The sequence below is a fragment of the Sparus aurata genome, chromosome 12, assembly GCF_900880675.1.
Source record: "Sparus aurata chromosome 12, fSpaAur1.1, whole genome shotgun sequence".
NCBI lineage: Eukaryota > Metazoa > Chordata > Actinopteri > Spariformes > Sparidae > Sparus > Sparus aurata.
Window position 1 is genome coordinate 13,218,941 of NC_044198.1, and position 12,563 is coordinate 13,231,503.

At 43.5% G+C, this 12,563-nt stretch overlaps 1 protein-coding gene across 1 annotated transcript in view; it reads left to right on the forward strand.

Moving 5' to 3' along the window:
- Positions 1-12,563, forward strand: part of bcr (BCR activator of RhoGEF and GTPase) — a 91,543-nt gene that overhangs the window by 53,511 nt on the left and 25,469 nt on the right. Inside the window, exons 3-4 of the mRNA XM_030435545.1 lie at positions 5,396-5,500; positions 6,531-6,716. Coding sequence (XP_030291405.1) covers positions 5,396-5,500; positions 6,531-6,716 — 291 coding nt within the window. The remainder of the gene's footprint in view (positions 1-5,395; positions 5,501-6,530; positions 6,717-12,563) is intronic.

Below are 12,563 nucleotides of genomic sequence, written 5' to 3' on the forward strand. Positions count from 1 at the left end.
CTTCTCAGACAGCAGATGCAGAAGCTAGAGTCATATGTTTGATTATGATAGCGAGGTATTGTGGGAGAATGTAATAGGCTAATACTGCCCCTCTCCACTGTGCCCTTGGAGGAAGTAATCGCATCAGTGGTCATGAAGCGGGATCAGTCACTCCGCCCCCCTCGGTCTGCGCTCTCTGTCTGAGCTGGCGAGCGAGCAAGCGAGCCTGTCAATCTGATTGATGGCCTGAATCTGCCAATAAATGATGAGACCTTTGAGTGCATGCAACCTTTTGACCTGCGAGCTTGGAACTCTTGCTGATTGCCTTCTTATATGTACAGAGATGCACACATGCTCATCCTCCTTTCTTGGATCAGACTGATACATTTATTGTAGAAAAGATGTAAGACGATTTCATGTTTAGTGGCAGAATCCCTGAGTGAACCTTACACTGTGGGAATGTTTGGGTTTAAGGTCAGTTAGATGTTATAAAGCCAAACAACACGTTCCCCACACAGCCAGACATGCTTTCAAAAACTGGAGTATGGAGTTACCATCGCCCTTCATTTGCCCTTGGACAGCCTCTCTTCAAACATCATTCCAGTCTGCTTCTTTAATTGATGAGTCAGAGCCCACATGAGTTCTGATTGGCTCAGTGGAAGCTGATGGTTTTATGATGTCACTGTGATGAGTCATCACCAACCATCAGCTATGCTGCTGATTTAATTTTCCACAGTGGCTCTTGTTCTCTTTAAGAATCTGACTCTGCACTGAGGGGGGAGAGAGGGGAGGAGGGGGGGGAGAGAGGTCACTGATCGGAAGTCAGCTGCAGTGTGACGACAGTGTTCTGTATTTTTATTCATTTATTTAACAATTTTGCAAAAGCACTGACCACATGTTATGTTTTGTAATCCTAGTGCGCAGTGTGACACATACTTGTAGGTCAGTCAAGGGCAGCCGGAGAGCACCATGTTAAAAATTTGTTTATTTTATTGTGCATTAAATGCCTTTTATTGATAGCTGACAGAAGAGACGATGACAAGAAATGAGGAATAGAGAGATTCAATGATGGTCTTTGGCCAGATTACAATCAGGGATGTCGTAGTTTATTGGTGGTGCTAGTGCTGGGCAATATATCAATATTATATAGTATGATATAGGACTATACTGTATATGTGTATATCTATAATTATATCCTGATATGACTTAAGTGTTGTTTATTCCCCACTTAGTCAATATATTCACATTACTGGTGGTTATTTATCCAAAATATTGGGTTAATATTTTGTGAAAGCAACAACAATGTTGTTGCAATTTAGATATTGAGGTATTGTGATATTTTGTAAATTATAAAATATTAAGATACATATATTGTGTATCAAAATATGCCCAAAAAGTAATTTATATTCTATAATGCCCATATCACCTAGCCTTGGTTGGAGCCTTAAACCTAAACCTACGGGACATCCCCTGAATTTCTCTCAGGCTGTGGACTGTCTTCTCTGAATTCATATTAAAATAGCTTCTCATTTGATGTGTGACATCACACCTGGAGGGCACAATCTGATGAGGGAGGTCATCGCTCAGCCAACGCTTAACATCTAAATGACCAACTTTGGTGAATGACGAGGATTGGGGAGACTGAAATCTCCCTTGTTATGATTCGTCGCATCTGTAGCAAACATTCACTGATGGCACAGTTTCTTTCCTCACAATTAAAATCATGGCATGACGCAGCATTCCGATCATCCCAGGCAGAAAGCCCCTGCAGACATCAGCTCTGTCTAGCACATCTGGCTGAAGTGCCAGCTTAAATAACCAGAAGTAATGCTGAATGTTCTCCTGCAGCTCAGGATGATTCTAAGACAGCTCTGTTACGTAGCAGACATGTAGAGATAGGAAGCCATCACGTTAGTCGATTCAGAGAGCAAGTGATGACAGAACAGGATGCTAAACAGATTCAATTTAAAAGGGTTAATAAAGTGTGGAACAGGGCACGCATTACCGCTCACTTCTCTCCAGCCTGGCTCTGAATATTTATACGAGTCTCTTTCACTCCATGGGAAAAAGAGAGAGAGATGCAAAAGTAATGTTATTACAGTCGCTGCCGCTCAGCTTCCATCTGAGCCTCCTGAGCTTCAGCGATGCGCTCGTCAAATAAACACTGTTTGCATTGATCCTCCTGTATCTCCCACGAACACAATCCGTGCATAAACAAATCAGAAGCTGATCTGAGGGGTGTTGTGTGAGCTGAAAAGGGTTTAAGTGTGTGTTTTGTTTACTCTGTTGCACATACAGGACGTGAACGCGTGAAGACACGCTGATCCTAATTCACCCCATGGAGGGAGATTGGGTTTTACTTCTACTTTTTTGATGACCAGAAAATGAAGGCAGACACCCCTTTTAGTCTGAACCCAGAGATGGGCTCATTAGTTGCCACGGTGATGAATAAAAGATGATATGTCTGGAGATGTGGGTACTTCCTTGGGGACTCGTCTGGGGTCTGAAATGATGGATAAACACTTTTTCCGGCTCTCGGCTCCGCTCTGCTAGTTCGGCACCACGTGGCTGAATGTTAAAGTTTTCCTCCTTTTCATTCCCCTCAAATTATCTCAGGCTTCAAATGGACCCTCATGTTTCTCGTGTTCTTTAACCAGCGGGCATATCCTGTGAGGGGCAAAGTCAAATACAGTAGCTCATGCTGATACTTGTAGCTCAGCAGTGATTCATTCATTTTTCATTATTTCGCAAACGTTCAGGGGGCTCTGTTGCTGCCCCGGGCTCTCCCCTTTTAAGTCAGTGGAGTCAGACTGAATCAAAGCCACTGCGATGCAGTGTAATCCATTTAGGAGCGATCATAAATCATAATTACATTACTTATTTACCTTCAACATCCTTTTATTTACAGTCTTAATAAGCAAAGAGAGAAGTTTGGCGCTTTTGGCTGTTTGAGAGTCTATTCATAATGAGCGAGTAGACTTTTTTCCAGGGGAAACTGATATTATTGTGTACAGAATGGATCCCCTGACAGCTCCGTGTGATGCATAATACATGTCTGTCATAATCACTTCCATCATCCTCCACCTAAGAAAGAGAGACAAAGAAAAAATACACAGTCGATGTATTAACTATTGAAGACATGAGGAGGATAATATGCTCGTATACTGTATTATAAATTTCTCCAAGCTTTAAAATGTAAAAGTAGACTGAGGGAATATTATTTTATATTTTCTTCAGTCAAACCTTTGCACGATGGGGCGCTGTTTAGCTCAGCGGATAGAGTGGGTGTTCCATGTACAGAGGCTTCATCCTCGCTGTAGCTGCAGCTGCAATAAAGCCTAAAAGGCCAAAAATATACTTTAAAAAAAAAACACAGTGACTCTGCATTCAAGGTGCAATATGTAAGATTTGGCCACCAGTCTACGGTCCCTTCAAACAAAAAGAGGGCGGCTTATCACCAGAGTGACCCCAAACTGCTGCAAACTGTAGCTGCCGTTACCTAGTTAGTGCCGTTAGCTCTGTTAGCCATGCAGCTAGCAATCCAGACTGAGTTTTTGGAAGAGTATTATGAGACAGGACGTGCTGGGGCTAGCTGGTTAGCATGCTAACTTCAGTATGAATATCTGCAATATAAAGACAAATCTGATATTAAATCAAAATCACCTGGTAGATTTTAAGTACTTTTTTTATTGGCTAACAGGCTGATCAATACTCTTAACAGTAACTGTGCTGACAATGGAGTGTGTAGTGGAGTCCAAATTAATCCTGGAGCCTTTTCAAAATGTTGGGCTTTAACCGTCCCCTTAGACCTGCTCATGTAGTGGCCATGGAAACAGGTTTCAGGCCCATTTACCCTGTCATTTAAATAAATGCATGTACACCCACAGACAAGCACTCACATCCTCAGATGCAGCTCATGAGAGTACTGTACATTGTTTCAGCATGCATGTTTAGACAATGAGTGAATTCTTCTGTGTAGAGATGTAGTTTTAATAACGGACTATAATGACTTTGTCTATCCCAAATGTGATGGTTTTCGTCATTTATTTTTTACAATTTTATGTTTTTGTAAGTTAAATTGAGCTTTCAGACTGTTACCTGGATTAACCAAACTCGCGCACTGGCCCAGGGTTCGAATTCAACCTGTCCTATCAAAATAAAAGCATATGAAGCTCCCCCGAAAAAACAAAAACAAAAAAAAAAACTGGCAAAATCATATCAGCTGTGACATCTATCTGGGCTGTAAATACATTTCTGCACAACGCAGGTGTTTTGTCCTTATCTACTTCATTTGAATTTCATCACGACCAGTCTGTACAGAAGGAACAGCTACTCTGACCAATAACTATAGAAAATTAAGAACAAAGCAAAATAGACGCTAAGAAACTATAAAATACGCACACTTAAATTCACATCCCTTTTTAGGTTCTCATTTTTGAGTTACGGACAGACTTTCTGCAGACTGCTACACACACCCACCCGCACAAACACACATGATATATGGCCTCAAGTCTCAGTCAGAATCCTGATCTTTAGCCCCCTTTTTCATGTAGAATCTACTGATGGCTGTGTAGACACACATGGCAGCAACAAACTAATTGTTACACTGTGTGGCTTATCTCTGATTATGTCTCTCAAATTTCCCTTTGCCTGCCCTCTGTCTGTGTCTCCCCTTTATTACATCAGATACTTTGCCCCCTTTTTCTCCTTCAGCTGCTTTAAATAAACTGGATCTGTATTGTCTTGCTCTCCCTCTTCCAACTTTACTTCTCCTCTTCTTTCTTTGTCATCCCCTTCCTTCCTGTTTTCTTTCTTTCCTCCTCCTCATAGCCGGAGGGACCGGATGCTTCCTCGTCCCAACCTGGGCTCACTCTGTCTGTGTGTGTGTGTGTGTGTGTGTGTGTGTGTGTGTGTGTGCGCGCGCTGGCATTCCCTCACAGACACATATTTATACGCCAACCTTGCTCCCATAGGAGACCCTGCCTGTTTGAGTTATTTCAGAGTCTGTGGTTAAACAAGACAGCCCGAGGAATCTCTCTGTCTCTCTGTTTTCTTTCATGTCCGTTCTCCTCAGTGAGCTTTGACTGGGCTGAGGGGAGAACGGGGAGGCAACCAGTAAGGCTTTCTAGAAGGTGCAATTGTTGCTGTTTGATTTCCTAGACTGTAGAAGCAAAAAAAAACAGCAAGCCTGCAGGAATGTCAAGCTCAACTAAGAGCGAAGAGCCCTTCAATTTGACATTTGCAAGTTATATTAGAGGCCTTCTTACCAGCTGATATGACGAATAATATGATGCTTTGGATGTTCTTTATGCCTCAGACACAAAAAGAAGCCTGAATCAATTGTGTAAAGACAGTAGTGTTGTGTTGCTGGGTATTGTTTCAACTTCGTTGTTCTCTGTCTCTGTGTTCGTTGCAGAATGAATGTGACCTGGAAAAAGGTTTGGAGATGAGGAAGTGGGTCCTGTCTGGGATCCTGGCCACCGAGGAAACATACCTGAGTCACCTGGAGGCACTGCTGCTGGTGAGAACGCACGCACACGCACACGCACACGCACACACACACACACACACGAATTGATCCAGCAAAGTGAGTAATAAGTATTGACTTCGTTTAAAGTTTTCTGATGTGACACTTCACTTCCAGAGAATGACACATCATTAGGGTGCCACTAGATGTATCGGCACATTGTGTGTGGAACATGGGAATTGGGATGGATCTGAATTTAACGGCTCGCTCGTTCTGCAGACTATTAATAACAGCAATCAAAGTTATGAATAGCCAAACCAAACAGAAAATGAAACCATTTCCAACTGAGAAAGAGACATGAGACATTCAAAGGTTGGGTTATATGAACATTTATATGAGAAGAGAGAAAATGGTCAGTCCGGTTTTTGCAGTGGTATCTCTTCAGAGCATGTTAGCATCTTTCAGCATCAATCTGCTTTTAACTTTACTATCGCTACTGTTGTTGCGGGCAGCTGAAATAAAACTCTGATTAACCCGCAGTACTCGAGGAGAACATAGCATTTAGCAACTAAGGGCCGTGATATCCTTTTTAGGAGTTTAGGAGACACAAACAGAGCTGGAGGATAAAGGTGGCAGGAAATGCGACCCCAAATTAATGCTATTGTTGCGCTGTGTGTGCTGGATGTTTGAATAAGCAACTTTTGCTAAAATCTTCACGATACAAACTTAACTTCTTGGTACTTTGATGACCTACGATTTATGACCCAATTTAATCGAACAAGACAAAATGGTCATGCAGGGAGAAATGAGTCTTAAAGGCAGCAAAAAACTGCAGTAATGTCTAATCTAAAGTTGGCTAACATGAGCTTTCTTGTGGTAAATGCAGATAGCTTCAGCTAGCAACGGTACTTCCTATTTAAGCAACACATGTTTTGTTCCTTGGTCTTACTTTACAGATGCACATTTTTTAATTTTCAATACATAAAACAGTCCTTGTGTATTTTTTTTAAACTAGTTGCAAATGCTCACTGTTCACACACTTCACCCTGCTGCACTTATTCTTACTCCACTATTTTCCTCTCAGCCGATGAAGCCTCTGAAGGCCGCAGCTACAACGTCACAGCCCGTCCTCACCGTCTCCCAGATAGAAACCATCTTCTTCAAAGTGCCTGAGCTCTACGAGATCCACAGGGAGTTCTACGACGGACTTTTGCCCCGCGTCCAGCAGTGGAGCCACCACCAGAGGGTCGGGGACCTCTTCCAGAAACTGGTGAGGAAAAAGGAGGAGATAAGGGACGGGGTCGGGGTGGTTCGAGCTTGTGTTCTGTGTGTGCGCCAGTGACAGCAGAAACGTCTCTGGGTGTAACTGTCCGACGTTACCCTTAATCAGAGTGACAACACTGGGCACCCAAAAAGGGTTGACGGTATCGGAAAGGACATTCAGGGTGCCACAGCTACGTTTTCTGACCTTATGCACGCCGACCCAAAGCAAAAGCACTGTGCAAGAGTGGCATTACTCACAGTAATGTTGTTTGTAGAATCAGGAGGCTTTCAGAAGCGGAGTCTGTCAGCATGATTCAATAAACCAATGAAACGAAATGCAGATTTGATCTCTGTAGTGATGCTCCTCTTTATCATTTTAAATGTGGACAAATTGAATCTGGATTGTGCTTTTTCTTCCTATTTCCTGCCGCTCTCTCTCTCTCTCTCTCTCTCTCTCTCTCTCTCTCTCTCTCTCTCTCTCTCTCTCTCTCTCTCTCAACCCTCCGGTAGTTTCTGCCAAAGATGTCGGAGCCAAATGTACACTGGGCCCATTTAATCATTTTCACAATGGGTCAATTAACCCACAATGAATCATTTGTTAGTTCTCTCCCAAATACTGCTCCTCTCCCACTCGTGTCTCCCTGACTCTCCCTGTCTCTCTCTCTTCCCCCCCTCGGACTCACTCATGCGGTTCAAGTACACGCATATGCACGCATACACACACGCGCACACACACACGGAGGGAGGTGCAGCCATGTTTCACAATGCCGCCTTTCTGCCTCAGGCAGCTGAGGCCATCACTGCACTGTGTGCTTTGTGTCTCGAAGAAGCTGCTATAAATAGGAGCCCCTCTCTCTCTCTTTCACGCACACACACACACACACACACACACACACACACGCACACCCATACACACTGCTATTAACTTCCCTCAGGAAGCTCCCCTTGAAGCCAAGATAAGAAATTAGGATTTAATTTGTTTCATTTACTGGCAAAGAGTCACCCGCCAGAAACCAATTTTTTATCAAACAGTGTCCTTAAAGCTTGCTTATATATTTTCTTTCCTTCCGAAAAACTGCTTCTCTGTCACATTCTCCTCCCATCCAATAAAACTGCCAGGCGCTCAGCCTCAAACAAAGCAGTGATGTCATGGCTCTGATGTGGGGTAAAAAACAAATATTGAGCAGACTGATGTTAGACTGTTTACAGTGTTAGAGAGCAACGCTGCGGTAGTGGTGCGACGCCAAAACACACTTGAGTGTTTCTGTCTCGCGGGCTTCAATTGGAAGATGGAGCGACTCCTCACAAAGACTGGCGCTGGCGTGTCCGTACATTTGCGGATTTTCCTTGTCAGGTCTCAAACATTACGTCAAGCTGACAAAGACAGTTTTTCGCACTTCTGTTTTTACACTTTCTCTATCGAACTAACTAATCTAGAGTGTGGCTGTCTTCGTCACTCTTGCTCTCTAACATGTACACACACTAGCGCATTTACACACACACACACACACACACACACACACACACACACACACACACACACACACACACACACTGCCCCCTTCCCTCCCTCTCTCCAGACAGTAGTTAATAAAAGTCAGGAGGAGAAGACGCTGAGCCTACAGAAAGGGGAAAAAAAGGAAAAAAAATGCTACATTGACAGCCATTTCGTTAGGGAGGGAGGGAGAGATTAGATGAGAGTAGAGGAGGTGATACAGGCGAGGAATGGGGGAGGGAGGGTTGAGAGATGGGATGAGAGTCGGGGAGGCAAGTAGATTTAGGCGGCTGCGGCTCCGATGGAGCTGTCTCACCGTGACTCTGAAATCTGCGAGGGAGCAGACGGGCTTAGGAATCATGAAACATCAGAACAAGGAAGGCGAGAGACAGAGAGAAAAGAGGAAGAGGCAAAGCGTCACTGACAGGTTATGAGCATGAGTGTCGGAGAGAGGCGTTTGAAGGCTGAAAATAGGGCTAAGTCGCACTTCTGCTCTTCCTAAACACGCACTTCATAGACTGTGGCAAAGGGAAGGTTTTACACCATGAAGACAGACAGGCGAACTGATGAAATAGCTTTGAATGCGGCTCTGTGGGGGTTAAAGGACTGAAAAAAAGGCTCATTCTGTGAATTTCTAGGAGAAGAATAACTCTTGATCTTTCACTTGGCCTCACACAGACAGTCATTCTGCGCTCTGTTAAGGAATTTTAAGTGAAGTGTCTCGCAGGTGGCTGTGAGTGAGTTGAAAGATTGTCAACATCTGCTTGTCCACCCTCCTTTGCATGGGAAAAAGATGAATATTATTTGAACAGACTGTTAAGTTTGACAGTTGAGAAGAATCGTAAGATTTGTTTGTGTCAGACAGAGTTAGTCTTTGACTGATTCTTCCTCATACATCGCAACCATCTACCAAAATCAGGTTTTGGAGAAAAAGTTGAGTTGGAAAGTAGCAGTTGAAGAAGACTAGCAGTTTAGACCATGATCTTATTGGGAAAATGTTTACTGAGGGTAATAAATCAAGTGAAAAGCAGGCTCATTTTCTCATAAGCTTACAGACAACATGACTTCATCTTGAAAACCAGTGGAGTTGCCCGCTGATTGGCATTAGAAAGAATTGAGGTATAAAGCACTTCTGCATTGGCTTCAGCTATACAGCAATTAGCAAATGTTATACATACTAATATGCTAAACTCATATGGTAAACATTACCGGCAGCATTGTCACCGTGAGACTGTCAGCAGAATGACATTAAGCTCAAAGCACCACTGTACAGCTGCGAACATAGATGAGAGATGGAGACTCTTTAATCACGCTGCAAATGAAGGGACTTAACCTTTCTGTGTGTGTCTATTCTTATCAATATATCACTGTAGACAAAGCAGTCTTTCTCCCCCACCCCCCCGTGTAAGAAAATATCCCCGCCTGTTAGAAGTCCCTCACAAAGTGGCTATAAATCCGGCCTCCTCCTATAACGGCCGTGGTCTGTCATGAGGCTGTTTTTCTTAATGTTGTTTTCCGCCGCGGATTACACACATGCTCTCACACACGACAAATCCTGAACTGAGAAATCCAAACACCCCACCAATTTCTTTCATCACCTAAAGCCATTTTTATGCTACGATACTGTAGCTGCAGCCGTACACTCGCTAAGCCTTCGCAGCGCGGGGTGGATGTGGCTGGCAGACATTCAGGCTCTGTTCTCCTCCGCAGTCGAACTGTCACGCTCTGAATGGCCTCCGCTGTGGTGCAGATTGTGTGGCCCAGGGCAGGACACAGGATTGCAGGATTGTGAAAATTGCTTTACTCCTCGCCTTCCTCCATTTTACTTCTTCCTTGTCTGCAGATCTGTATTGTGTGCGCGGAGACACTATAGATCCATTTTGGGGGCAATTTTTGCTGCTTGAAATGCATCAGTGAGTTGCTGTTGTGTGTTTTCATGGTGGCTCATGATGCTTTTCTGCTTTTATTAGATCTGCCACACATACGCGCATTGTGGCTGCCAGCAATAACATAATAGGTGCTAATGATGTTTGGAAAACTTGTGACTTCACATTCCTGACAGAATTGAATCGCACACCCTCAAGACAGCAAGGATCAGGGCATGTCGGTAAGGTCATGCCTAAATATAGGATGAGAGGGGGACGTGAATGACACAAGAATAGTAATTCCTGTGGTCAATAATCATACACATGTGTAGTAGTCCTTTATTGATGGTGTCAGTGATAGTGATCGCGCGTAATCTGATAAATTGCTGCCTGTGATGTCACCCCAGTGGCTGAGCTGCATTGTGGCTAATGTGGGCAGGTTTTGAAAAGCAGTCCGCTGGTCTGGCATTTCACTTCTGAAACATCGTGGTACTCAATGATCAAAATCGATGCAGCAGAAAAAGAGATATCGCCTCTCTTTATTCCACACGTACTACTTCCTTTTTCAAGACCTGTTGCCTACATTACCCACAAGTAAGAGTTTCCACTGTGGGACATTGACATGATTGATCGATTAATTGTGAAAATAATGGGTAAATGAATTGAACATGAAAAATACTTAGTTGCAGCACTACAAGCTGGAACTGTTGCCATTTCCCAGGGCTCAGCACTACTGTACATGCAATGCCTTCGTGGTGTATCGAAATGACGGCTGTCAGTTGTAAGTTGTAATAAACCTGAAGTCTGGACTCTGGAAGGGACAAAAGTCATCTGCCTAAATTACTGAAGCTCCATGCAGGCCCATATGGAGCTTAAAGCTCTGCAATATAGCAGTAAGCAAGGTCATGAAATCCTGTAAAGGTAATGATTAATGCTCACTACACTCGTTCAGTGCTCTCAGGTAAGATTTTCTCAGGTATTTGATATTCTTTGTGTGTGTGTGTGTGTGTGTGTGTGTGTGTGTGGGTGCGTGCGCGCGCCCAGTTCTTGCACATCTGAGGCTCTCACACATTACACACACAAAGCCCGTCTTCACTGTACTCTCTCCTCCTCTGGCTTTTGTTCAGGAGAATTGATTGTCCTTTTGTTCATAGTCGAGATGGATCGTAGCGCTGGCAGGCAGCGTTTGCTGTGAGTTTTATTCAGCCATCCAGCTTCCTAAATGTGCTTTCATAGCCTCCGTTACACCAATTATTAATTACTCACCCCGGCACAGTGCAGGTCTCGCTGGTTGCCACAGCAACGGGCCGGGCTGCTGCGAGGAGCGCCGTGGTTACACGCTGCTGCTGTTGTCGCCGTCAGTCACACGCAGTCTCTCGGACACAGATGACTGGACTGAATCTCCTGCACCACATATGATATTCTAAGGATTATACATCTCACTACAGGAGTTTAGCATTTTCAGAGTCACACTGTAAAGGTTTAGTTGGACTTCATTTAGCTCTCTGTTGACATTTTTCGGTTTGTGAAGTCGTCATGCTACTCAGCATTTTCACAATGACACTAATTTCTAACAGATGAGACAAAAGTGTTTGTTCTGACTGACTGTAAAGAGCTAAGTTATGCCTCCATTTGTCTGGCTGTTTCCTTAGTACAAGTTTGCTTTTAAAATTAACAAGACATTGCGAGACCAGGGGGAACATCTCATCTCAAGGATCATGTGGTCAAGCGCATCCTCTATACAGGAAGACAGGAGGGCGGTCAGTCTTGTGTGATCAGAGGTTTTCCATATAATCCAAAAAGAGTTGCCATATCTTGTAAAATGTTGCACTCTTCTTCCTCAACCAATACATTTTTTTTTACCATGTGGAGCAGCTACTGATTTTCAGAGAGCCACATTCCAGTTTGGATTTTGAACATCTGATTTCCATTTTGATGCAATGCATTTTTTTAAGCAGTGGCCAGCAGAAATATGTGTCAGCCTTTTCAGCGTGGCTGTTCTTAAGGTTGGAGTTAGTGAAGTTACCCTGTATACAAATCTCCACATCTAATGGAAAAACAACTCCATGAATTTTTGGATAGGGTGACACATTGTCCCCGACAGGCAGAATGTAGAAAGTGTTCCCTCAATATGAAACAAAAGAAAAATAGAGGCGGTACAGCTATTTGTTAGTTTATCGGTATTTTTTCTGTCTTTTTGCTGCTACAGCTCTTTCGTTTCCCTTCGAGGGATCAATATAGGTTTAACTTCTATTCAGACTTTATTTACTGGATTTCCAGACAGATAACAGATGGCAGTAATATAAAACAGAAGATCAGATAAAGAAAAGAAACAATAAAGTCTTATTTTTTTTTATTTTTTTTTGTTAAGAGCAGCAGCAATGTTGAAGTGGTGGAAGTGAAGGCAAGGAGGTAGTGAAGAGGACTGTCGAGTGTGCTTGGATATCTGCGCTTCACACTGAAAGACGGTGTTGTCGGTCTCATTGCTTTTCCC